Raw genomic sequence first — 27,994 nt, forward strand, 5'->3', positions numbered from 1 at the left:
TTGTAAATCTCAAGAAAAAAGGAACTGAAATAGTTGGTATGTTAAAAAAAAAAACATATAGAGAGGGAGTGAGAAGCATATGAAGATAGCAACCATTTACAAATGGTCAAAGAGATTTCATGACGAAAGAGAAGAGATGGAAGATGATGCTCGATCTTCTACTGAGTAGTTCTAAAGAAGAACTTTTAACGTGTTTATAAAGTTGTGTTATCACTGATCGGATAATCGCTAGAGAGCTTAGTATCAGCCGAGGAAATGTGCATTCAATTTTAAAAGACGATCTAGAAATACGAAAACCTGACGCTAGAATTGTCTCGCGATTTACTGATGTAATTCTGCGAATTTTTTTAACAGACTAGTATAAAAACATACGTTCACGACAAGGACAATACATAAAAAAATGCTGTAGGCAATAATACCTCCTCGGGTCAGTAGTTTCGGTTTTATTTTGAAACTAAGAGCTCGATTCGAAACTAAAACCAGTAAGTCATCTTAATGGATCCATCGGAGTCCCGTTGCGTGTCCATCACGCTGGATTGTCGAACCAGCCGACGTACGCTCGCACTGCTGGGCCTTTGTTGATCCTCTAACAGTCTCTGAGGAATCGATGCCTCAGGTACTTCGTGCATCTCCACTGTCTCTCTGAGCGATAAATCTTCGTAAGAAGCAGCAGCCGATGAAGGTCTAAGATCAGCCAAAGCAACGACGCATTATTTACAACATTTACATAAGAAGGAGTATTTATGTATTTAATCGACAGTTTTTGCCAATAATATGATTCGTACTTGGTCGGGACGCAACGAAAACAGTCGGCACAAGTCCAATCCTTCCCAAACAGTTCCCCTTCCTCCACAGTCTGTGGTAATCGATGATGCAGCGTCTCCGGCAAACGCAAGCCAGACAGTCCGCCGATTACAGATACGACGCCAAGAATCACGAGGGGTAGTACTAAGTTCTCCTTGCCCTAATGACGTAAATTCCTGGAAGATTTAACTGAACGCGGAGACACGATAAGCGTATTTACGATTACTTACAAGATAAGTAACAAAAGGAATGATTATAAGGCCGAGACCACTGATGTAGGCGGAGAAACCGATCGCTACGCCGCGTAGTTGTGTAGGGTAAAGTTCACCGGCGAACGGATATATAATTAAAAAAGAGGCTGATATTGCGGATTTTGATAAGAGGAATAGTATTAGCGTCGTCACAACAGCATCTATAAAAAGACAAAGATGGAATAGTTAAAATGAAAAAATTTATTTCGAAACTACTTTCAGTATTTCTCTTTTTATTGTATGATTTATACGAAGAATCTGTTCTCCTGTTTTTCTCTCTTATTAGCATAATGTAGTACCAGATGACAAAAGAACCGTGGCAATGCACGATACACCAGCGAGTACCATGGACAAGCAAAGAGGCCATCGACGACCCCATCGATCCATTACCACCCAGCAGGCCATGTAGCTTGGAATCTCAGCCAGAGACGAGAAGAAAAAGCTCAAGTGTTCCTCGTTACCCAACGCTGGCCCGTAATACGATAATCCGACGTATACCATATTATTGGCAAACCTAGAAAAAGAGGAATCAATCCAGCGATAGACTGATACATTTCGTCATGTGTTGTTTACGTAAAGAAATACAATCACGTATATACGGTAAACAACGATTAATAATACGAAAACATTGTAAGATTCTGTAGAAGTGTCGGAAGCTAAATTTTACTGCAAACACACGCGTGTTATATCTTATGATATTCGGTGACTCATGAAGTGTTTATACTTCTATTTACCAATTTAGAGTGATAAGACACGTCTTCAATCGCATATTTGGTGTTTTGAAGAGAGACAATACACCAGGCCCTTTACGTAATCTCTCCTCTTCACTTTTGGACCGTGACATCATCATTCGCTGACGTAGTTTTTGCGAGAAAGAAGCAGGTAACTCTTTCCCATTTACTTTGGCTAATCGTTCTAAGACTTCGTTAGCTTCAACTAATCGACTTTTCGCCAATAACCATCTCGGTGATTCTGGCAGCAACCTTGAATAATCTTAGACGTTTTATTATGACGTCGCGTGAACGGAATGCGGAAGAGGGGTAAAAGGCAGAGAGACAATTACTCACCACCAGTATAAGAAATACAAAAGAAAAGGTGCGCTCGTGGTTATGGCAAGCGTTCTCCAATCTCTTATCAAATAGGTCACACCAGCCAACATACACAATCCCATTGTATAGAAGCTGCACGTCATCACTGTCACGAATGATCGATAATTTGGTCCAACCAGTTCCAAAGCTGTTTGTAGAAAACCCAGAAAACATTAATACTCGTTCTTTCTACGAAAAATATTTCTCATACTTCTTATTCCCTGTATTTGTTCATGTTATTTACTCATTTATTTATTATTTCTTTCTCTTCGTGGAATCTTACATATGATAAAAGGTATCTGATAAATAGCAGGAATGGTTAAACCAACGACCACCCTGGTGGCAGCCCAGGTCCAAAAGCTGTTCGACATCGACGTTAAAAATCCACCGGTTATTAAAGTCGCCAGACACGTGAAGAAAGACAATCTTCTACCAATTCTATGTGATACAACAAAGGCAATGAAACAACCTGTATCTAAATTTCAAAACTAAGTAACAATGTTTGTCACCTATCGTTTAGCGTGCCGAAAAGGTACACTCCAATTGGTCCTCCCGTGTTTAGAGCGACCAATCCAATTGTCGGATAAATCGCATGATCGCACACGAGATCGAACTGAAACGTTTCAACAGGAATTAACGAAAAAATAAAATGATCATCTTGATCGAAAAACAGGATAAAATGTAAACGTACATCGATAACGATGGAAGATTTCACTTCTGAAGTTTCATACTCCCAACCATGATCGCATGGAACAATGGGCCACGATGCATTTGGCACGTACGAAGCCGCTGTCACGACAGAAATATTTTCCGCTGTCCAATCGATATCGTATCGTGTGCATTGACTGTACGTTTCATTGTCCTCCTAATTATGAAGGCAATTGTTACAATACTGCGAGCAAATAACGTGCACTATTGTGGAAAACGTACATATGTACTCTATTATGGATAAACGACGTCTTTTCTGCAGTATCAAAGCGGGAAATCATCTTGGAAATACGAGAAAGATGCTAGCGTTTATCTAATTTCCTCGACAAACAGCGTAGGTTGATAGAATAAGCAACGCTAACTCTAAATCTTATTTTCTAACCTACTTACAGCGATTAAAATTTATTGTTATTGGCAATTAACTCTGCCATTCCTATGATAATTGTACGACTACGTATTTAGAATATAAAGCGCAACAGAATATCACTAAGAGTTATTTTCGCCAAAAGCTGATGACAGAATTACAGATGTTTCTAAATATCAAAATGATTGTATGAATGTTTCTCGTGTAGCTATCGAATAATTTAAAAATGAGAAGCTTGCAACGAGGAGCTGGTATATTTGATTGACTAGCTTTTAAATAAATACCCTAACTGTCTAAATTCTTCCTAATAAAACACATGAACGAGGAGATAAAAGTATTAACGCCTAGACCGACAATTGCACCTGACTAATTGGAATCGCGAGTCTCTTTCTCCGGGAGACATCCAGAGTCTCCAACCCCGGTACTTTGCACCAGTGGGGTGGCGTGTCGGACATGAAGAGTTGATTGAAGGCGCAAAAGCCACACGGAAGACACGCCGGAAGACACACGAGCCAGAGAAGTTGCTTCTGATAACGACCGAATTCGCCAACGATCGGTAGAAGATCGTCGAGATCAAAGCCATCCTATAAAACTCTTGTCTCTTGATCTTGATCACATTCTTTTTCAGTAATCAATCATATTAAGATTTTTATATCAATCGAAAAACGTTTAAACGAATAACGATAATGAAGGAAATCCTATCGATTAGATAAAAGTATAGAAGCGTGTTGATAGAAATTATTACTACAAAGTAATTACTACAAAATAATAATTCCTATCGATAAATATTTTGCAGATGTAATTTAACATAAAAAACTTACTTCATCGTTCGCGTTTCCAGTCGTCTTGGTGTTCGCTGATTCGGACGTTTGATTTTCATCCAAGTCTTCCATTCTCGTGAACTTTGCCCACGTTCAAGCTACCGAAATGTCGCCGATACCTTAGAAACGCGTTACGTCACGTGTATTAGCTCCTTTACGATGGCAGTGCGACCGACGTGCCATTCGTTCCATCCTGCTGCGTCTTTTTCTTTTTCACCCTCGCACGATCGTATTACGAGGGTGTCCCTCCGAAGTCGCCACGAAGAGGAGACAAAAGTATTTAGATAGCGTGTGCCAGCTCTTGTAGTGGATTTAGTGAGTTCTAGTTGGACACGAACCCAAAAGGAATTGGATGAATTAGAAAATTAAATCGCTCACTGTTGATCAATCCACTGCTCGCTCAACATTTTTCAAAAATTCGTGCCTTCTCGACAACTGTTACTCTTCTCTCTTAAGGAAACTCACTTGTCAAACGTGTAATCGTATCAAAAGAAAAGAACAAAACGAAAATGAATGAAATTAAATTGAAGAGGTATGCACAGTGTGCGTGTGTATGTGTATGTGTGTGTGTGTGTGTGTGTGTAAGAGAGAGAAAGAACGTGTAATAATTAGTGTGTATGCAGAAAATTAATCCAAATCAATGAATGGTATGTGCTTGTACGTCGTATCTCGTTTCGTCGACAAAGAAAAATTATGGTCGATGAAATTACTCCGGAATTTTTATGGCGAATACACCGATATTGTTCATCTCCCGAATATAGTACATTAAGCACGAGCCACCGGCTTCTCTTTCTTCGTTTGAAAGTGAGTTAAAAAAAAAGAAAGGTAGAGAAGAGGATAGAGCTCGCGTACGTACTCGCGTTTCACGCACGCGAAAGAGAATCGAGGAAATGCAGGCGACACGACTTCAGAGGCGCGTGCCACGAGGTGTGCCCTTCTAATTCAATTGGGTTAAGGGTACTTAAAGGAGATTAAGAACAATGCTGACACATGCTGCGTGGTGGCCGCATTTCATTCTTCGAACACGCCGCGCGACTTTTGATGTTATTTTGTAATTTTCGATTCGTTATTCTTCGTGGCGGGTCTACAATTAATTTCTAATTTCTCATGCCGATCAAATGTTGCGATTTTTCACATATCGCTTACTTCCCGCATATACAGTATAATATACAAATATATATATACTTTTCGTATAAATCTCTTCTTATTTGTATCATTCGTCTATCCCACGTTTCGTCAAACGAATTAATTTGTTGGAAATGTTAATAGTTTGGCGTCGTTAAACTACGTTTTCGGTACTTTTCTACAATAACGAATATCTCCGGTAATGCTTGAAAATCGCGAGATATACGGCTTCGTTCAAATCCAAGGTAATCCGATTGATAAAATAAAGGACCGTTGTCACAGACACAGGCAATTGTTCACGTTCTCCATCCGCGTGTTTGCATACGAACCTCGATCGGACGATAAATTTTTCGCATTTTCGTTATGAGATTACTCTGAACGACGATGTCGAAAGCGATAGATGAAGATGGGTGGTTATTGGAAAAAAAGAAGTGAGAAAGAGAAAGCTCGATGCCGAAACGACGACTGGTAATAATAGCATTGCTGCGTGTATTCAGATTTAAAATGAATTTTTATTCTGGACAATCTCGTTTTGTCGAAGATAAAAAAAGAAAAGAAAAAAAAGGAGAAGAAATTCCAAATTTGAAAACACATGTGGAAGCAATTCGCATTTCGATGGTCAAATCTTACGGGATGAAACGACCTCGCATTCTTCTCGGAATAAGATTCCATAATTTCTTTTTTCACATACAGAACGCAACTGTGTTTTCTTTCTCTCGTAGTTTTCCTTTTCCCTCGTTCTTTCACTCTTTTTTCGTTTCCCTCGATCCTTTTTTCTTTTTTTTTTTTTTTTTTTTGTCAAGACGATGAAAATCGTGATGTTAGTAGTCGAAATGATTTCTCTCGTTTAATTAATCGTATGGCACTGTCGCTTGGCGATTCGTAAAATCGTTTCTCGTACACACACTGACAGAGTACGATCAGCCACGTTAAAGATTCAACAAAAAAAGCTGACATCCGTGAACAGACGACATGGAATCTACGTTTTAGAGATAATACCAGACGAGTTAATACGAAAAAAAAAAAATGCAAAATATGCGATTTCTTTCTCATAACACGACCTTTGTATCTTGTTTTTCGAAATCAGTATTTTGTTTGTTTATTGTTGCATTAATGTAACCGATCGTACGGTGAACACACTTTCCAAAAGAATCGTCCCCAATCATTCCACGATCGCTCTGGCACTCAGATAAGCGATGCAGCCGATGTGTCACATATAATCGTTGTCATTTGGATACCTTCACAGAACACAGGCTCGGCAAACCACACGACTGACACAGACCGAAAAGAAATGAAAGATACGTAAATATCTTGCGCTACGTAGACATGCCGCACCCTCTCCCATTCTAGAATCATTCATGTAGCAAATTATTATTGGAAAATCAGAGGGAACAAGGGAAAACAATGTCCTCCTAAGTATGTGATATAAGATTCATCTTTTGTAGCAAAATAAAGTTTCCTCGTTGTTGTAATCTCGATTTGCTCAAAGCATTATTTTGCCTGATAATAGTATGATAACCGAGTACGTAATAACAACTTGTGACTTTAACGAAGATTTCGCTCCTTTACAAGGAAAAGTATTATTTTTTATCTAATGCAGATAAGAGATTAATCTTTGTCCAGAGAGTCAAGAAACAAGTTTTATCAGCGATTATTCGTAACGTCTAATTTGGAATACAAGAAACGGATCGTTAAATTATGGAATACGCCAAAGGAATTTATCGATTCTTCGATTTTTTACGGCATATCTTCTTTCTCTTTTTTGTCCTTTTATTTTATTTTATTGGTGACAAGGTGGACGTAAAAGCTGAACTCTAGGAAACAAATTGGAGAGGGTGAGCAAATTACAGAGTGGCAGGCTAAATAGGATTTCATCCAACTCGTGTTCTCGTTTATTCGTTTTTTCTTTCTTTCTTGCTTTTGCTTCAAACCCACGTTTATCGCCCGAATTGTTCACATGCGTAAATTATAATGTTTGGTCCGATCGTCGATCGGCAGCACTCGACAGCACTCTCTCTCTCTCTCTTTCCGCATATCGTCACAAAAAGATCAATCTCACACGCTCATTTTGCTTCTCTCCTCTTCTTTTTTCTCGTTATTAATTTTTTTTAATTTTTTTTTATTAATTTTTTTTTTGTTTGCTTCTCTTTTAATTCTTTAGTTTTTTAATCACACAATATGCATGGTAATGGCATTTTAGCTTTATCTCGACGCAACCCATCAAAAATCGGGAAAAACAAAAATATCTGAAGATACTGATCAACCGTGACACACACACGAAGCAATATAGGCATCACACGATCGATGGATCTTCACTTCTGCCATTACCGTGCAATTTCTCTGACAGTTTGGAACAATAACAGCTCTACACGTGTTGGCTTCGTGTTTCGCGATTCGATCGTTTAAAAAATATTATCGAAAATATTGTCTCGTACGTACAACGGCACCGCGGTTCGAATATCTTAAGAACGGAGACTCTGTTCTGGACCCAGTGTCGCTGAAATCCTCTCGAAAAATAATTCATCTGCGTGATCTGCGTGGATTCATTTTCATCTTATTCACATTGTCGTTGTCATCGTCGTCGTCATCGTCGTCATCGCCGTCATCGTCGCCATCGTCGTCTATATAACAGCTTATTTATTTAGTCGTGCGATCTCGTTTTCTAAGTTGGACAAAAATTTCAGCGAAGCACCAGGACATGGATTCGGTGACAGTTCTCCGATCTTTTTAACCGCGTCACGATACAAAATTTATATAACTTTTTTTTCTTATTTCCATCCTTCGTTTCTTCTTTATCTTTTTATTCTTTTTTTTTTACAAATCGACGATTCGTCCTTTCCCGAACGTGACGCCGCGATTCACGTCGAATCACGAGCCAACTCTTCTCATCATCCCTCCACCACAGTTATCAAATACTCTCTCCTCATGTGTTTCTCTCTCGCTCACAATCTTTCTCGCTCTCACAGCTCATTCGTTCCTCTCGTCGTTTTTTCTTCACTCGCAGATAACACCCTAACAGGACACATCCCACCAGTAAATTGTGATTTATCTCACAGCGCACATCATCACTGATACAGCGTAATGCACACGCTTTTCAAATTTTTTTTTTTATTCTTTTTAATAATCCTTATAATTAAATACGCTCTCACGTACGTTCCCTAGTGAAGCATCGCACGCACTCTAGGCGTCTCGACGATGAAAAGGCTAACAACTAATAGTTCGATAAGATATTATCGTGTATGAGTTAGTTTCTAGGAGCGAGGCTCTGATCGTGACTCGTTCCCTCGATCACATATAAACGCAAAAAGGAAAACTCTGTCTTTCAAAAACGACCTCAATCGGCGTATATATGTCTTTCTTACATTCATTAAATATACGTGTTTGTGTGCGCGTTAGGCTAGCTCGAAATACAGAGCAGCGAATATTCCCTTATTAAAACGAATAGACAAAATAATAATTAGACAGAAGAATGGCGAGCAAATCTGCTATGTTTGAGATCGTAGAATGGAGAACATGGATCAGCCAGAGCCACGCTTCCTTTAAGGTAGAACATCGACCCCTCGCACACGAGAGTCTCTCCAAAAAATCACAGTCGCATATATAATATAATTTGCATCTTTCGTATTTCTTATTTTCACAACTCGTTACTCGTTACTTCCATCACGGCACGGCCGGCATTTCGTTTCCTAGTTTCCTACCTCTGCTCTTCCACGACCGATCCCTATCTACACGGGTGTTTCCCTCCGTATTTCATTCCTTCCATTTCTGTTAGTCTGTATGCCCTTCTCGGCGGACCTGATAACGTGATTCGCAACGATCACCTCGAAGATACCGGAAACGAACGATATACCCCGTCTTCTAGTAACGTCTTGAAGTAGACGCTTGTTATACGATCATGAAAGAATGCTCTTGGTCACGATTGATCGTAAACTACGCGTGATGAAAAGAATAGTCGCGTGTTCGTTCCATTAATGTACAGACTGTTTCTAAAATAGGTAGTTCAATGGCTATTTTTACATACATTTTACTCGTCGTGAGAATAAAAAGATGTGTCGAATAAGTAACACAGGAATAATTTCTTATCGATCCTAATCGTCGTGCTAGCGTCATCCTAACGACCAGTAGAAGGCTTTTACGAATTTGACCACCCATTTTAAAGACAGCCAGTAGAATGGCGAATGCGACGAAGCGCAACTCTCGATTGTTTGCGAATCAGAAGAACAGGCGAGCGATCGAGTTCTTTATCAAGACGCGGAAAGTCGCGCACCAACGTCCTCTCCGTCGTGGTTCCTCTATCTCTCTCTCTTTCTCGCATTCCCCCTTTCACATCCACATCCTTTCTTTCTCTCTCGTCCTTCCACTCTCCTCTCGCTCTCTTTCTTACGTCCTCTCTTTCCCTCTACTCTCTCTGCTACGTGGAATGTAAAAGAAAAACAGGATACACTTTGCGCCTCGATATTTTGCATGTTCCTTCTTTGGACATTCGGAATAAACCGTTTCACTGTTTCGGTTTCTCGCTTTTCCCCCCTTTTTTCTTAAATACTTTTTGCAGTTTTGTTTTCCTTGGATTCATCGAGACATCGACTTTGGTAGATCGATGACGGCACTCGTCATCGTGAGAACTGTAAAGCAAAGCTGTAGTTTTTTTCTTTTTCGTAGAAGGAGAAATTTTCGCGATTGGAAGACACCGTGTTTCGTCTGCGAGAATTTCGTTCTGCTCCGAAATCGAAAGGATCCACCGCGAGATAAAACAATGTACGGAGAATTTGCATTCGTGTATAACTGTATGTGTTTGGTGTGTACATGAATGTGTGTATCGCAAAGAGATCAAGGTTTAGGCTCCAGTCTACGTAACGAGCGGCTCGCCGAAACGATTTTTCCCTACTCCTATTTTTATTTGTTTGTTGTTTTGTCAGGTTTCTTCTCATTTTTAAAAGCTAAATAGACGTTTCTCTTTCTTATACGCTAAGTTTGGCAATATCGTTCGCAACAGTAAAAAAATTATATATGTATATATATTTATTTTTATATCCAGACATGGAGCAGACACATTGGTTTCCCTCGATATGTAAAATCGTAAAAAAGATAATCAATTTAATAAAAAGTCTTAGTTTATAATCGTTTCTCGTCAATTCCCTATTTGTCCCTTCGCGTTTCTTCTTACGCCAATATTGTTTCCCTTTTCAACTATTTATTCTTCACTTTATTTTTTAAATTGTTTTGTTTAGTTTTCGTTTATGTGTTTGTTCCGTCGAAACACGTTTACCCCAACCCAGGCGGTTCTTTCATGAAGATACCACCCCTCAGCCTAGATTTCCATTCGAATCTCGCTGCGATCATCGTCAATAATATTCTCTGTTCGATATCGTGTCTGTACGTAAAGCTTTGCATAAACAAGGCGTTCACGGGAAAAATATGTTAAGAATGAAATCACTATAAAATATACTCCGAACATCACGAAAGAACGGTCACACAGTGCGCTTCCGCTGGCAAAAGTATTTGGAATGCATGGCACTAGCACAGCCACGTTTCGACCACGTGACGTAACTTCGTATTATATTATTAGAGCGCCCGATTGCCCGCTTAATCTTTCGTGTAAAATCTTACTAAATATCGCGTTCGTGCACAAAACCATCTACAAGGGAAAGCTATGGAAATTTGCGAGGTTGACTGGCAAGGAAGTGTGCGAGAAAATGAAAAATGTTCGCGTCGTTAAAGGATCCTGAAACGTTTCTGATCCATTCGATATCTTAGTCGTTTCAGTCGATTCGAAATGTTCATGTAATATATGTGTATATATAAGAAAAGGAAAAAAGGTATTCTGCGTAATCCTTGCGCGACCAGGAATTCGAAATATCTTCGGTTCAATGTCCGACTTCTTGAACGAATTTATCTATCTATTCCCGTATAACTCGCTTGATCTTATATTGAAACAACTTACGGGAGCAACCGGACGATATGACGTCGGGTTATATCAATCACCTATCTTTGAAATTCCATCGTTCCTAACTTTTACGCGATCACCGTATTGGTTTTTTCGATGGACACCGGAATAACGTGCGAATAAAGATGCTCGATACGGTTTTCTTTTTTCATTTGATCATCGATAAACGCCTTCCTACAACAATGCGAGGCCAGAAAGACGAATCTCTTTGACAAATATTCACGCGAAACAAGATCTCGATATCCTTGAGCCCTTTGAATTGAATTGAAGAAAGAAACGAACGATGTAAAACACGTGCCTGAACATCACGTACATAGTATTGTTTCATTGTTAGTGGCAGTGCAAAAAGCTCTCGTCCGATATTCCGTTGGAGAATTACAAAAATACGAATTAATGATATAACGTGATCGCATAAAATTAATTTCGATTACGCGCAGGATTACTTTTGTGTATGGGTGGGTATAATTGTATTATGTATTTTGAGGCTGAATACTCAATCATAATTAGTTTTCTTTCCTCTTTGCAATTCTTATTTACTCGAACGTTCAGGCCGGACGAGGACTTCGGTACAACTCAATAACTTATGCCAGCAAAATATTAATTTTAATGAATCAACAGCAACAGACATTCACATACGGGCAAAGTAACATACGCGGCATCATCATCATCATCATTATCATCATCATTATCATCATCATCATCATCATTATCATACTATAACTAATCATTTAGATTCTCGCGCAGCACGATCGGACCAGAGGTCAGCAATATTTTGAACCTTCCGACCATATTTTTTTGAGAATCATTCAGAACATTTGTGATGCTATTCACACGCATTCACTCTTACCTTCCTTTTTTCTTTCCCTTTCTCTCTTCCTCTCTTGGGTAAAGTTCTTACCTCCACTTGTGCACCACTTGGCTGCATTAAAATAGCAACCAGCATTCTGACGGCCACTTATTTCGCTCATAAACTTCAAATCACGCCAACAACAGTCATTCGGTGATGCTTCGATTGCTTCGAACGAGTGATGGTGTGACAGTTTAGTAAGGAATCGGAAACAGACCGCGGGCTTCGTTGGCAAAGCTACAGGAGGACAAAAAAGCTAGGAGCTTTACAACGAGTTGCGCATTAATAATTGAACTTTCTCGACGAGACGACGTGTGTAATATAATCGCTCATTCAAAGGTGACATATTTTATTTTATACACACAGACTCCATGTGATCTTACATGCATACATATTAATAGAACCATCCTTACGTTCAATTACTAGAGCACATTCTTTCTTTAGCAGCTCTACAGTCTCGCTCTCTCTCATTTGGTTTCTCTGCGTTTTCTTCCTCGTTCACACCATTCGTTCTTCCACACTCATTCATTCGCTCTCTCTCTCTCTCTCTCTCTCTCATTGGCCTCGATCATCGTCCATTGAAGTCGTCTTTTCCTCAGGTTCAACTTCTCAATCACGCGGGTAGAAGCCCCAGGCTCGTTACCAGGCATACTTGCATCACCGGAACATCTCGGCAGACTTCGGCCTTGGCCCATTCATCGGCAACATCCACTTGCACTCCTCATCATCCGTTGTCGGCAGACATGTATTTATTTTTTCGACCATTTGGGGTTGCGCTCAACGTGTCGGTACTCAAATACCGTCGCCAGAGCAGGGACACGTGCAGACTCATCACCCCATCATCGTCATCGCTTCGAAACTCACGCACATCCATCAACTCGCATCCGCACCATCCAATCTTGTTGTCTTTGTATTGTGTTCGATAGCTCTCTAGTCAAATCAAATTGCACGACAGTACAACCGTGGGGTGATCTGTAAACAACAAAAGCGAGCCAAATATCAATAACTGTCGCTCACTGCTCGGTGTGTGTATGCATATTTTTTTAACGTATTAAAATTTTTTTCTCTTTTATTTAATTTTGTATTGTTATTTTTTGACCTAAATTTTTTATTTTTAGATGGGCTCTCTGTGTCGAGTGCACGTGTCTGTACACGGGGCGGGGCTATGAGACAAAGGGTTCGTAAACAATGACGACAAAACGAAACTGTATTGTACAGAATAGTTTTGAGATGTGAGACAACTTAGGGCTCGTTTTTTAAACAAAGATAAGACAGTTATGATTAAGGGTATTCAAGCAAAATTTTGTTTGTTTAAACAGAAAGAACTACAACTCGATCCAATTTCTAGAATCAGTATGTAGTGTCCCTAATTTTCCATCACCATGCAGCTGTATTGCATCTTTGCTTCTTTGATACTTTGTACACTCGCGTTTCTTGTTTTCTTTTTTCTTTTTTTTTCTTTCATATCTCCTAAGTGTATAGCATTATAAATCGTTCGTCGAGAAAATAATCTTAGTAAGTTACACAGAAAGGTAGCAGCGTAGAATGAAGGGGGATGTAGTAAAGAATGAAATGGGAAAACGGTAAGTTGATATGGATAACAGGTGATTGAATATACACGCATCACACATAGTCCACACGGAAATTATTAATAATAAAAAAAACGAATAAAAAAAATATAAGGAAACGATTAATAAAGCAATGAAAAATTACTCACCAACTGGACGTAGAGTTAGCAACATTCTTGAGCTTCCGAATCTCTTTAGCAGCCCAGTTAGCCAAAGTTTTAGTCTTCTCAGTACGTGATCGTCTAGCCTTGGTTAAGAACTCCGTAAGTGGTTCAGTTTCTACCATTGGCAAGAGTTTTACTCCAAACACGGTGACAAGGTCACCAAGCAAGCCTACAGAAGCTGCAATATTGCCTTCAGAATGCTCACGGTCCTGTGCTATCGACGTGATGAACTGGATAATGAAGGGCACGTGCGGCTCTACCAGAGCAATTGCCGTATCTGAGCAAGGATTCGATACATCACCGCGCAGTCCTTGCACTATACCAGTATAAGCTTCAAGGACGCCCTCTCGTAATTCGTTCAGATAATCGATCATATCGTAATCGCTTCTATCTACATTTGCTTGAGAAGCCTGAGCCAATGTTTGAAGTACCACATCCAAATATTTCTTGAATTCAGGACCAATACTGAGAGCGACATCACCGAAAACGGAGAAGATTTGAGGCTTCACGGAACGATTGACCGAATTATTGCCAAGATTTTCCAGCAAGAGGGTCATGATCTCATCGCAATAGGGTAACATTTTGTTTTTTAGGGCCCGACAAATGTCTCCGGTCAGACCAACAGCAGCGCAACAAACTTGATATTCTGCATGATTCTTTAAGCCAAGACAGAGATATGGTTTGAATGCATCCATGTACTTCAAGAAACCTTCTCCAAGGACTTCGACTAGAGTCGAAACAGCCATAAGAGCATCCTCTTGTACACCCTCGGCTTTGCAAGAATTTGAGTTGAACATAGACAACAATGCTGTCATTATTACATCAGAGATGTGCGGAGCATCCTCCGGTGTAACTTTACGTAGCACAGATTGCAAAGTTGCACATAACAACGATTGCAAATCATTATATTGAGCACGATCCGAATGGCTCTGGATATGTGTCTCCATTTGCAGTACCTGCTGCAATCTCTCCAGAATTACCATCGTCGTCTTCTGCACGGTTAAATAACAATCGCGCGGAGAGTTCTTCACCATGTCCATCAGTGCTTCATAAGCAGCCGATCGTAAGTTAGCTTGAGCTCCATCCGGACGATCCGTCGTTTCCAACAATCTCTGAATGATAAAATCAAAGTATTGAGACATGCAACACGTTTCCGGATTCTGTCCCTCGAGACCTTCTGCAGCCTCGTAGCTAGCTTCTGCAAGACCCGTGAACGCCCAACAAACGTTCGCTGCAACGCGAGGTTCTGCCTTCAAACCGTTTATCAAAGCCTCTAACAATGGTTTCAGATATGGCTCACTAATCGCTGCTTGTGGTATGATCTCACAAATTCGACCAAACGTCCATGCAGCTGTGTCCCTTACCGCGACACTGCTGTCGTACATTAGTTCGATAAGCGTTGGCATTGCTTGCTCTACCAAAGGTTTCAAGGTAGCATGATCAACACCCCCAAGAATAGAACCAAAGGCCATTAATGCTGCATCCCGATACCTCCAGTCGTGACTTTTAATGTTATCCTTGACAAAAGGAAGAACAAACGGAACAATGGCATCCTCGCAACAAGAGGATAATAACATTAAACACACTCCAGCAGCTTTTGAGGGATTCCAATCGTCTTCGTCATCAAATTCTTCTTGTTTAGTGAGCTTCTTCATCAAAACAGGTACCAGATACTGCAAAGCGCCCTTTGCATAATGTCTCGATACTTTGACTGGCGGTCTACCACCATCGGTAGCTTCGCCCTCTTCCATGGCTAAATCTACCTCCTCGTCAGATACGTTTGACCAAAACTCAATTCCTTGCAGTGCAACTTCATCGATATCTGACTTCATAGCTCCTAGAGTAATTGGGAAAAGTGCTGGAGCCATGTAGGGCTCCATATATTGATAATACAGTGACATAATTTTTACAAGACACTGTAAAGCAGCTACTTTAACTTGGGTGTTAAAGGACTGCGTTGCCTCACATACCACCTCCATAATGAAGTTTCTCTCAGTCTGCGTACATAAGCAAAACAGTTAAACTAGATGTTGTTATTAAAAAAAATCTATATTCTATTCTTGAAATTATACAAACCTCTATCTCAAAATTTCCTTTGGTAAATTCTAATGAATTATAGAGTGCACTCGTAGCTGCAAGGCGAACGTAATGCGAGGTACTCGATCCTTTCATACCATGAATGATAGCAGTGAGAATCTCATTAGACTGGGGTACCAAAACATCGCTTTCTATATCTTGACAAATATAACCGATGGCTTCTAAAGTTGCTTCCTTTAATATCTCTGTGCTGTTTGGATTTACAACATTATTGACTAACAGATGAATGACATTGGTCCATTCACGAACAGGTAATTCAGCAACTGCTACATATGCAACACATTGTGCTGCAGAACCTGGCCTGTTGTTCTCCGTTCCAAGTGCCCCAAAAATCTATTGATAAAGAATAACATCATATTGCTTTTACATAGAAATGTATCATCAAATAACTGAAAAAGTTACTTACATTCTTCTTAATACATTCCCTTGTTTCTACAGGAATAGCAAGCCAACGTTGTTGATATTGACATTTTAAATCTGGATCTTTAGATGTAAGTTGATTTTTGAGCTGAAGACCTGCTGCCATACGAGCAACTGGGCTTGCAGTGGCATTAACCAGCACGCCGCTGAGTCTTTGCAAAAATTCATGCTAAAAGAAGAACAATGAGTTTTTTATAACTTTTCCAACTCTTGCATATTCCTCACAAAGGTTTCTTTCAAAGGAAAAAAACTTACAAGATTAGTTCTTGCTGCCTGCTCAAGAAAGTTTTGAGCTGCTTCCAACTCATTTTTGTCTGAAATTGTACATAAATTACTTTTATAATACAAACATAAAATTATTGTAACATAAACATAAATTATGTTTATATTATATATGTATTATAAATATGAACATAATTAATATCGAGTTTTCTATTTATGAAGGTTCCAGGAACAAAAGGGATAATGTCCATTTTTATCAAATTTTGAGTTCAATATTTTTCAACATACTTCTGTGGATGCTCTATCATGGGCCATATCTCATTGGGAATTAAAATTTTCCAAGTTTTGCAGTAGTTACAAGAATTTAAGATGTACAATGAAAAATGAATAGTTTACATTTTTTTAGAGTTTAGTGTGTTATATATTATTTAAAAGTATAAGTGAACGTTGAAAATAGTGCAGAATAAAATAATGTTTTATTTTAATATATGAGAAAATACAAGAATGTGGCATCATATATTGAAAAATAAATTTTTGTTTTCTAAGAAATATTAAAACTTCATATTCACCCCTTTTTCACGTGGATCATTCATATCATTTCGTTTATGTCAAGCTGGTAAAAAATGTGAAGTAACGATAGAGGTTAGAAAAGCAAGATGCACTTCTCGCAGTGCCAACCGACAACGGGGACGTGCAATACGAGTAACCGTCACATGGGACAATACTTTTTCGGTCGCGAACAAAGCCCCTAGCAACAGCCAAACGGAATACAATGCGACGTATTTTCGTATAAACGACAGATCCCGATTAAACGTTAACATATCGACGCCAAACTATTCCAAATGAATCAAAGGAACCATCAATTAACGTTGGTACTAAGTACTCCATGAATACACCGGAAGAAGTATAAAAAGGACGCGCACGCGGTAGGACTTTACTTTTCCGGGCAAGGTTGCTAAAACGATAAGAAGGAGACAAAAACGAAGTATTTACGTCGTTCATAAAGTAACAACGATAGCAACATTAAGAGCAACAAAATAACTGAGAAAAATTAATCTTAATTCTAAGATGTCGCCAATAATCTGAAGTACTGATTAATCAAAATGACTTACTCGAGGAGACGGTTCTCTCTAGAACCTGGATAAGCTGTACTGTCGTTGGATCCATTTGCATGATTTCAGCTTCTTTCGTCTATCGATTATCAGAAAACGTAATTTTTTATGCCTCGATAGGAAATGTCTCGTCGCTACCGGCAGACAGCCACATGTAGCCACCACCGAATCAACTAGCTCAACGACGTACCCCCTTCTACCCACTTCCTGCCAGTACTCGATTTCTGCTTCCTTCCACAACGTGCGGCGTAGTAATATCTGCGGCCTTTGATATTCTCGCGCCTAGTACACGCAAACGAACCTTCTGATCATTAACTCGACACAATAATATACCGAATGTATACCTTGTACTTCCGTCAAACCCTTGCCGTGAATTTCGTAAACGTTGCAAAGCTACTGTCACGAGCGTCACGTTTCTTCAACTGATCGTCCTGTCTCTTCATGCACGGACTATTTTCTTTGTGCGCCGTACAAAATTTCCTTCGCGCACGCGCACATAGAGACGCAGGCGCCATCTACTCCATCTGCTATCGCTGTAGCGCACGCGCGCTCGACGCAGCCGTTATGCCGGTTAATTTTGAAATCGTGCACTTAAAGTTGTAGATTGTTTTCTTTCTGCTACTAATTTCTTTTCCTGTATTAATACTGTTACGTCCGGTGACTCACTACGGTCAAAGCGTTTATCAGATGTCCACATATAATTAAGCGGGTTGCAATAATCCTAAGGAACGATCATAAATCAAGGCTTCTGGATTTTCCGTTAAGACCCCTAAGTGCCATAAAACATCGTTGAGTCAGAAGGTTCCTTATGATTAATGCTCTGTCAGGTAAACATTGGGGAAACCGTGAATCAGTCAACATATCTGTACTTGATCTACAACTACAGGTCAGTCGACATCTCTAGATTCGATCTATGACTACAGATTAGTCATCATCTCTGCACTGGGTTCACTACTTTAACTTAGCAACATTTCTTTACCGGGTTTGTAGCCGTCAATCATTCACATACTTAACTTATACCTTACGCATCAGCGTAGCTATCTTCTTTAGAAAATTGTTGGAAATATATACTATCTTTGAACTGTTAATCAAGCATTATACTCATTAAACTATCTCTATTATCCTAATCGAAATAGGGGATCGATCTGTTCGTGACGTCGATTATTCTAATGGTAACGGGAATTTACGACTTCCGTTGACGCGCTTCCTCGCGATCGCGTCTCCCCGCGACTGGTCGATAAAACAATCTGTTTCATTTTTTGTGAAACTAATAAAGAGTTACACTGCTGTCATAGACACGTCAGGATACTGACACGAAAGAAGAAAGGGCGTCGGTTATTTTCATAGATTTAATGAAACGATATACAGAATACATTTGCTTTCGTAATGCATCGCAACGCATCGTCCGCGTGCCTTACCATCTATATCACATATCAATTTTTCTTTTATTTATAAAATATAATGGTCGCAATATATGTGTTTTTGTATTCTCACATCATGCCTTTAAATTGCTTTCTCATTTGCATATCGAAAGTATATATAATATATATATATTTATTTATTTATTTATATTTATATTACTTCATTATATTTATATATTTATAAGTATATATATAATAATTATATATTATATCATTTTATATTATATTATATTATATATATATATATATATAATAATTAACCAAGCGAGAGAGAGGGACTGTGTGTATGTGTGACTCGGCACAGAATTACAGCGAATCAGGTAAAACATCTTTAATTAGAATACTTTACAAATTTTTAGTAGAACGATGTTAACGTGTTGCTAAATATCGACGGTCGTAGGGGTGAAAAGGCCGGTGGTCGGGAAACTTCCCTTGCAATTCCTTTTATTGTCGTTGTGAACAAATTGCAAGGAGAACACAAATTGTACTTGATTAAATAATCGGCGAATTATCGATCGATTTCAATAATTCGCACCTCCTTTTCAATTGTACGGCCGTCAATACATATCGATTTTACATATCGACATTATCGATCGACATTATTTTATTCTTTACCTCCTTTTTCTTTTTCCTTCTTTTTTATTTCCTTCCCCTTCTGCTTGTTACCCCTCCTCGTTCTCTGATTTTTTTTTCTTACAAATCCTTCCAACATGCTCGATGACCGACAGAGATTTCGACCAACATATCACGCGGATACATTCGACGTGTGTAAATTTGTTTGTTTGCTTTCAGTGCAACGTCTACCACTTCCGATGTGTACTTTGTATTTGTGCATGTAGTGTATATGGGTGTATCCGCAGATATTCGTACGGCAGAGTACAGATCGATCGTTGTAGAAACGTCCGTACGAAAACGAGAGTTTGTCACGTTTTATTTCTTTTCATTTATTTTTTCTATTCTTCTTTTTCGTATGACTTCATAAAACTTGATCTGGGACAGAAAACGATACAACGCACGATAGCAAACATGGAAAAGTTCTATCTTATATTTTGGACGGAAAGGGAACGAATTTCGATTTCGAACTCCTTACAAACGCTGTGATTTCCACATGGAAGGTCGAACGTACCACATTACAACATTCAATTTTATTTTATCAAAGAAAAAGAACGACAAACTCAATAAAAAAAAATTAAATCATCCGTTGATTGAACATTTATTGTTACATCGAGGGAAGAGGATAAAGTACACCTAATGGAATTGGCCTTTGTTCATTTTACAGCGATGACAATTAATCGATAACAACAATACTTGAGATGATTTCGTTTTTCATTCGAGATATTTCTACGTTCGAACGATCCGAGATCCCTTGTTCTCCGCTTTAGTTTATTTCATTCTTATATCCCTCCTCGCTTCGTTTCTTTTCTTTTTTTTTTTTTTTTGTTTTATATAAGATTTTAAAACTTTTTCTTTATCTCTTTTTCTTGTAACCCTTTCCGCTAAATCGGGAAAGGTGCACGCGCAATTTACATGTCGTAGCATCGTAAAAAATAATACAACGCTAATCAGCGTTGAGTCCAGGAAAGATTTGGCGGAATCGTAATCGGAGCACGTCAATCACGAGTTAAATTGTTTCTACTCCAATAGGGGATTAGAAACTGGTCGCGATGCTTCCTTTAATTTTCTTAAGTAATAGGAACAAAAATATTCTTCCCCTCTATTATATGAGCGAGGCAAGAAACTTAAGAATTCTCGAATTCATTAAGCGTTCGTTAATCACAATTAGCCTAATAGCACCGTTTAATTTGACGAATTCCATCAGCCTCTAAATCTCTTCTGGACTCGATGCGCTCTATACACACACGATGGAAACGTACGGATTTTGTTCTTGTGTCATATAATCCGAAAACGGGAATCAATTATTAATACGTGCTGCTAGAAAGGGAGCATTATACTTAATTGAAAATTCAATATTACACAGTGGTCGGTCGAAGATATGACGAATTAGATAATAAACGAAACCGTTCGTTTCCACGGCGTTATCCTAATTTTCATTCGAAAAGAGAACTCAAAGTGACGTGTCCCCTTTTCGGATACTTGTACCTTGCTTTCTTGCCGGGCATATGTTGTTCTCGTTTCACCGAACACCTGCGATCGTATCCATCCGCAAACGTTTCCACACACGCGGCCAATGCCAATGAAGCTCGTTTGCACAGAGAAAAGCGTTGTTGATGTTGACACTCACAACTTAATCGCGAGTGCAGGCTTGAAAATTGAATTACGTCTGCTCGAGTACCGTTTAATGAAGCTCGACGTTAATTACTCCTTTCTCCGTGTACTCTTCCGTAACGAGAGACCGCTAAACGGAAGCTCTTATATGGCTAGCAATCGATAACTCTTGCACAAGAAATAGTACCGAATAAACAACGAATCGAGAAATAATATATAAAATACGAAAGAAAGAGTGGGAGATGATGAAACTCGACTTTTATGAAAAAACTACCATTGCGTAGAAATCAAAGAAAATGAATCGAGACGATTCAGCCAGTGGTCGAACTCGAATCCTCTCTGTTTCTTTATAAAGCGTGGAACATTTGCGGATACACACAGCGAGTAGAGAGTAACGTATACACACGTAATTATTTTATACCTATTGTGCACATATATGTATCGTTAACGTGTTTTCCTGCCTCTCTTTAAGTTAGAAGAACCACATGGCGATCGCCACGCGGACCGTGTCTTTCTGAAATTAGGTGTACTAAGATTAATGTTGCGATTTAAACGCTGTATCGGTTGGATCGGTTTACTGGGTTGTACTTTTACGTTGACAAGTAACATACACACAAAAGAGGAAAGTATTGTTGCCGAACAATTAGGATGGCCATTTTCAACGGGCCATGCTGGAAATATTACGCCAACTTAACCATCAACGATTCCTTGATATAGCGATTTTAATCTTCCATGAAATTCATCATGGGTCCCCTCCGGTTTCTTTGGATCGTGCGTCAATGCAATCCAGTCTAGGGTTGATTATTTCTTTTACATCCAAAGGAGACGTTTTTGTTATCCTGGTGATATATTGCAGCGGCGAAGAGTGCTTAACGTCGACGATGTTTCTTACGCATTTAGCAAGTTATGGTAACACAAGGTGGTGGTAAGAAGGTAGCGGATGGTAACAGCGGTAGCAGCGACAGTAACGCCATAAAATCGTAACATTAGCGGTAAGTAGTAGTTAAGTAATAGTAATTAATAAGTAGCAAGTAATAGTATAAGTAGTAGTAGCGGCGCGGTATACGTATAAATAGGACTGTCTACGTTAGTTTGATTAAAAATAAATGTCATAACGTAATAGGTAACTTTATGCCGGACCCGTAACGAAGCCACTGTTCATTGCTGATCGGTCGCGATCGAAATAACGCTATGCACTTATATTCAGTTCCTCTCATGCTCGTCCAGATGGATCGTGCAGCCGATCGGCTACGTTCGGGTCCTACTTCATTCTTCTTCTCCCTTAGCTGTCTAAAATCACATTAACGCAAGAATAGTGGTAATTATTTTGAGCCGAGCGGATCTCGACCACGTGACTTGGAAGACACTCACACGTTTTCAATGATACTAAATTCCATGCGATCGAGGGTCAGGAGGGGATAACAGAGCACCGATTAGCCTCGGATCGATGAAGCTAGTAAGCCAAAGGACACGAGTTTCGCATGAATACGAGCACAGGGAATCAGGAAACAAGGAAACAAGGATTTTCTACCAATAATTCATTTTAGCATCATCGCGACGTTCGAGTGTGATCACAGTCACGATCTACGTACACCTAAACTATCAACACGGAAGAGCGAGATTGATTTAGAAGTGGGACAAAAGGTAGATGGAGGAATATTAATTACTAACATAATCTGTGATAATCTACTTGTCTCCGCTCTTCCGTCGTTGCTCTGATATGTTGCGAATCGTCAATGCGTTCTCTCTTCTTTCTCCTCGACGAGTAATAAGTACATTTTTGTTCACCAAAAGAAGAGATATTCGTCCCGATTGGGCGGATCGTCGGGGGCAATCGATGCAGCATGAGCAATGAAAGAAACGTAGCGACTTTGTTCGTTGACGTAGCGACTTATACATGTATAAAGTAGGTAGAAAAGTGATAAAAATTCATGTGTATGTGTACGTATAAGATGTGTGTAACGAGTACTGTATACCTTTTCTTTCTTCTTTTTTTTTTTTTCGTTTCATTTGTGCATGTTTGCGAGAAATAGCGTAGCATTTAGAATTATCAATTGATAAAACACTCCGTGATTAATCTTCCGCATGCCACTGCTCTTTTCGTCAGCTATAAACGCATAGTAAAACGTTAGATCCTCTTACGAAAGGGGAAATCTACCGTTTGTTTCACTGTCATTTCTCCGTGGGCCCCGATAATCCGCCAAGAAACCGAGTTCACCTTTGTTACATGGTTCTCGATACTTTCGATAGCAAGAATAGTTGTTACATCGTACAGTGTTAAAATAGTAATAGCAGTAATAATAGTAGTAACAATAGTAACAGTTGTCAGGTCGAGCACTCGCGTCTGCTCGCTGACACATCACGAAGACATGCGCCCCGCTCATCCACCCGTCTCTCATCCATACACGCACAGGGAACTTTGTCTTAAATTTAGCGACAAACCACGTCTTCCGGCTCGTCCATTCGCGCGTACATTCACTCCAATGTACACTTGCACGATACTCGATCGCATGCACGCATCTATTCGCTAAAACATCTAAACGACGAGTCAGCCTCGAGACAAACAGTCTCGACAGAATTCATCGAGCTGACTGCCGTGGTATACGACGATTCATGCGTCGACACTCGTGTGAAAACCATGTGAGGGTACACGCAAGAAGATAGTAGAACCTACGTATACGTATAAGAACTAAGGAAACTTAATCGAGTAGGTACGCAACCGCACAAGATCTCAAGAGTAAATTGTTCTACGCGAAGATAAAGCCTTAGGCTTGGCTCGAGAAGGCGATTAGAACGGTAGACTACCGACAAACATCGTCTCGATCATTGGTGGCGCCGGGACCAGATCCTCCAGTTTCAGGTAAAAGATACGCTGGAGCCCTTGCACTGACAGACTCCTCAGTTCCGGTAGTTTACCTAACAAACGGGACAGATAGTGCGCTTTCCTCTGCGCTTCGGCGTTATAGGTGACATGGTCTCGAAGGGACGAGATTATTTTCGACTGTAGTTGTTCCATGCGATGAGGTTCCTTCAGGCCGTACCTTGCTGTAATTTTAAGCAGAGAAACATACGCGTTTTTTATCAATCGATCCAATTTCAATCACTCGATGGACATAGGGATGAACCGGTTTGTAACGAAAATGACTAGATTTCCAGATTCGCTAGACAATTTAAACGGGAAGGGAAGCCGATGTTGCGTGCAATCGTAATTCTACGACGTCGTTGAATTGGCCGAAAAGGAGCACGCACATGCAACTCGCGAGGAAAATCGCGTCGACGTATCGCGTGCAATAGACACGAACGATGGCGGTTTCTTTTCGTCGTCGCATCAATAACTAACAGGTTGATCGATAAATAATTTATCTACCAGACGATCGCGCCTAATGGAGAGTCGTCAAATAGACGAGAGAGGAATCGAGGGTAAATCGGAATAGAAAAGTAACGTTCATACTTATGATATTCTTTCGAATAAGAAAAAACAAGAACTTCGATGAAACTTACCAGTAACGAGGGTGAGAGCACACAGACAAGCGAAAGCACTAGTGTCTACGTCGAGAATATGAAGAGCTTTGCTGAACTCGAGGATACTGTGGAGCCAATCGCCAAAGCTACGTTGACATTGTTCCAATGCCAGAACCACACCGTTGCAAAATGTCAGCTTGGTGTCTTCTGGTTTTGTACGGTACGCCAACCGAAGAACAAAGAGTTCCAGACTGGCTGACTGGAAAAGTAGCTCCTACGAAGAGTAGCAACAACGAAAACTCGTGTTAGAAAACCAAATTATGGTTATGATACGTACAGTCGATGACAGTGATATAACGAGATCGTAAATTAAAAAGTTAAACGGCTATACCGATTGATCTAGCCGTATTCAGGACCGTACGTCACGTACGTAACCAAGATTGGCAGAGAATTCTTCATCGTTGACTTATCTACTTGAAAGAAAGGACTAATTCTGAGTTGACATCGTACGGCCCTGAACAAGGCTCGAACTCCTTATTAATCCTAAAATTTCTCCACTTACATGTTTCGGTCTTTAAACATGTAAACTTTAACGCCTGATCGATTTTACGACCTCGTTATATCGTTTCCACCGATATGTATAAAAGGTATACGTGAATCGTGGAAGACGAGTTAGAAATTGTTAAAAAAGCAACTTTGTTACGAGAGAATGTTATTTTCATCGGTGGCTCGAGGCTAGCAACTAGATAACCGACCAATCAGACCGTCGATTAGACATGTCGTAGGCTCGTCAGGATTGACCTTTTAGAAAATGTACAAGCTATCGATTTCTTTAATGAAAGCTTCCCTTACAGATATTGCTCGTCGATACGTAATAAACAATATATCGCGACTCGCATATGGTTGCACGAGCATATCATCCAAGGCTGACGAAAAGATTAATGAGAATTATTAATGAGAATATTTACATTACCTGATCTTCCCGTACTAAATCCGTGAAACCAGGAATCTTATCGGCAAAAGTTCGAATCACGTCGATGGACGTAGTGAGAAGATTGTAAAATTGCTGAGTCTTTTCGGCCTCTGTGATAGGCGGATCGCCAGGACTCGATTGTCGATACTGCGAATAGTCTAATGTCGCTTGATCGGGTGTCGTGTCCAAATGTGCACGAACCAGAGCTGTAATCAAGGAAACTGGAGAACTCGGTGGCGACTCTTGTGGGGATTTTGGCTTCGATGGTAGTCTACCTCGACGACCCCTCAAGGAATCCGTCCTTACAACCTATTAAACGAATAACTTTTCTTATATCCTTTCGAATTCTCAATATTCTTCCGAAGAATAATGTTTTCAACGTGTGCCAATATTTTTTACTTTGTTATCTTGTCTTAATAATTTTATAATCGGTATTTGTATATCTTTCATGGTATTTCATCATTTCATAATTTGTTCTTAAGAATTGGTAAATAAATTCGAACTTACCTCTTTCACCATACCGACCATCAAGCACTTCTGGAAGCGACAAAATTGGCAACGATTCCGTCGGCGTTTGTCAACGGGGCAAGCTTTCTCTGCTAGACACACGTATTTTGAGCCTTTCTGCACGGTTCTCTTGAAGAATCCTTTGCAGCCCTCACAGGTACGCACACCATAGTGTTGACACGCTGCCGTGTCGCCACAAACAGCGCACAATTGACTGGGACTCGGCGGTGCTCGTTCGTTGCCCGTTGTGCTTCCAGGTGACGGAGAACTCACAGAATTTCCAGTGCCTCCGCTTCCACCGCGTGCTTTCGGGGATTCTGTACTGCCACTACTGTCAATGAAAGACACGTTTCTTTAAAATCTCACAACTTCAAAATATTACATAAAGTTCCTTTCTTTTCGAACGAACAAAGTCGGGAAGGAAGTTCATCTCGGATAGACGCGTCAGTCTTCCCGGATAAATGCCATATTTTAATGTTAAAAAAGAAAACGAAATTGTATAGTCGTTTATTCGATAATTGATTCATTACAAATGGTTCAAGAGCTTATATAAAATTGTTCAAAAAAGAAAGAATATCCAACAACTACACTGCTCCAAATAATTAAAAAACTCTTTTTTATGTTATATCCATTCCCAGCATCTTATGTTAATGTTTACATTTACGGCAGTATCACACGAACAACATGTCAATTTGTACGAAGCCTATAAAACTTCTTCACTTGATTAACAATAGATCCACTCATAATAGAGATTCTCTAATTGTTTTCAACAGTACACATTAACATTGAAATCAATATTCCCCGTATAATGAAAGTCGACTACGATTCATTACCTCGCAGACTCTGACCTCTGCGTGGGTAGAGACGCCCTCCGTGGACGAGGCGTCCCTACGACGACGTTGTCGACGGTAGGGTAATTGTCCGTTGGTGCAACCGGTGTGGCACCGCCAGTTATGGTCGGTGATGGACCATACACCATGGGTACAGTGACCGCTGCACCATATGGCGAGTCCTGTCGATGATTCGATGGAGCAGGAACAGCCGTGGTCGGAGTCGGAGCCGTTTCTGTCGCGAAATAACCTTGATGATTATGATGATGTTGTTGTTGCGGAGGAAGTGTTGACTGTTGTTGTTGATGGTGATGATGAAGATGTTGTTGCCTGTGGTCGTGGTAGGGCAATGTGGGTGAAAATTCGGTGGGATAATGTCCGGTGGCGCATGGATACACCGAGTTATCGTAACATTCTGCCTCGTCCATCTTGATACCGAGAACCTGCAGTTCCTGTCTGGTGTACCGTTGAGCCGTGTAGGTTTCTTGGAAACTTGGCAGGGGTGTAGAACTGCTGCTCAGACAGATCAGAATTAAATGTCAGTGGACCGGTCGACTCGTCCGAACAAAATGCCAGCTACGATCTTTCTTCATGCTACCGATGATGATCGTTAAATCACACAATGAAACGTGCAATCGCGTAGAACAAGCTGATTCGCAGAATCGTAAAAGTAATGACAGAATGCCAACTATGATTTATCTTTTACCTATCGGCCAAATCTAAGATTCTATCTGTGAAAGGTGAAATGCAGATTGAAAGCAACGAGCGGTACCTAAGGGAGTCTGGTTGCACGTCCTCGGGAAGAGGAGCTGCTGATGGAGGCGGTTGTGGTTGATGATGTACCGTTTGTTGTGCCTGGGCTGACTCGTCAGCCGTGGGTACACCTTGCGGATTACCCAACTGTAGTTCTGGAAATGGGTCCAGCTCCTCCGGTAGACTTCCCGCATCCGCTGGATCCGTGTACGAGGCACTCAATAAATCCGCCAGAGTGCTACATCCGAAAGGACTCTAGAAAAATCGCATTGAACCTCGGTTGGATC

The 27,994-nt window shown here is 40.1% G+C and overlaps 3 protein-coding genes across 9 annotated transcripts in view; all 3 read right to left on the bottom strand.

The window, feature by feature from the left end:
* Positions 1-423: 423 nt before the first annotated feature.
* Positions 424-4,174, bottom strand: CarT (Carcinine transporter). Of its 2 annotated transcripts, XM_033327008.2 has the most exons (11): positions 4,037-4,174; positions 3,578-3,799; positions 2,835-3,008; positions 2,653-2,756; positions 2,427-2,581; positions 2,123-2,291; positions 1,790-2,038; positions 1,355-1,569; positions 1,035-1,216; positions 786-964; positions 424-684 (listed from the first exon to the last, which is right to left on the bottom strand). In XM_033327008.2, exons 1-11 carry the CDS (start codon positions 4,106-4,108, stop codon positions 474-476), a joined length of 1,932 nt encoding a protein of 643 aa, XP_033182899.1. In that variant the 5' UTR covers positions 4,109-4,174; the 3' UTR covers positions 424-473. The 2 variants fall into 2 exon arrangements, with proteins under 2 accessions (XP_033182899.1, XP_033182900.1); XM_033327009.2 differs by lacking the exon at positions 3,578-3,799 and having other exon boundaries at positions 4,037-4,172.
* A 50-nt stretch (positions 4,175-4,224) lies between these two features.
* Fs(2)Ket (Importin subunit beta Fs(2)Ket) lies at positions 4,225-18,009 on the bottom strand. Of its 3 annotated transcripts, none has more exons than XM_033327007.2 (7): positions 17,880-18,009; positions 17,536-17,817; positions 16,457-16,515; positions 16,188-16,370; positions 15,761-16,114; positions 13,670-15,681; positions 4,225-4,358 (listed from the first exon to the last, which is right to left on the bottom strand). In XM_033327007.2, coding segments are annotated over exons 2-7 (2,670 nt in total). In that variant the 5' UTR covers positions 17,597-17,817; positions 17,880-18,009; the 3' UTR covers positions 4,225-4,357. The 3 variants fall into 3 exon arrangements, with proteins under 3 accessions (XP_033182898.1, XP_033182897.1, XP_033182896.1); XM_033327006.2 differs by lacking the exon at positions 4,225-4,358 and adding an exon at positions 5,654-12,924; XM_033327005.2 differs by lacking the exon at positions 4,225-4,358 and having other exon boundaries at positions 13,666-15,681.
* Positions 18,010-18,870: 861 nt separating this feature from the next.
* The window catches only part of Hr38 (Hormone receptor-like in 38), a 41,882-nt gene continuing 32,758 nt past the window's right edge, over positions 18,871-27,994 (bottom strand). For 3 of the 4 annotated variants that reach the window (XM_033326926.2, XM_033326928.2, XM_033326929.2), the window contains exons 3-8: positions 27,727-27,962; positions 26,958-27,467; positions 26,125-26,455; positions 25,618-25,926; positions 24,684-24,918; positions 18,871-24,227 (exon numbers count right to left, since the gene is read on the bottom strand). In XM_033326926.2, coding sequence (XP_033182817.1) covers positions 23,971-24,227; positions 24,684-24,918; positions 25,618-25,926; positions 26,125-26,455; positions 26,958-27,467; positions 27,727-27,962 — 1,878 coding nt within the window. In that variant the 3' untranslated portion in view covers positions 18,871-23,970. The remainder of the gene's footprint in view (positions 24,228-24,683; positions 24,919-25,617; positions 25,927-26,124; positions 26,456-26,957; positions 27,468-27,726; positions 27,963-27,994) is intronic. The other variant, XM_033326927.2, reaches the window with a different exon arrangement.

This window comes from Bombus vancouverensis, chromosome 11, assembly GCF_051014615.1.
Source record: "Bombus vancouverensis nearcticus chromosome 11, iyBomVanc1_principal, whole genome shotgun sequence".
Classification (NCBI taxonomy): Eukaryota; Metazoa; Arthropoda; class Insecta; order Hymenoptera; family Apidae; genus Bombus; species Bombus vancouverensis.

Excerpts from the sequence above, each read along its gene's own strand:
- CarT (XM_033327008.2), bottom strand. The coding sequence starts at position 4,108 with ATGGAAGACTTGGATGAAAATCAAACGTCCGAATCAGCGAACACCAAG. Across the intron at positions 2,039-2,122 it reads TTGTATTTCTTATACTGGTG|GTTGCTGCCAGAATCACCGA; the intron begins GTGAGTAATTGT and ends AGATTATTCAAG. Across the intron at positions 1,570-1,789 it reads TGTCTTATCACTCTAAATTG|GTTTGCCAATAATATGGTAT; the intron begins GTAAATAGAAGT and ends CTCTTTTTCTAG.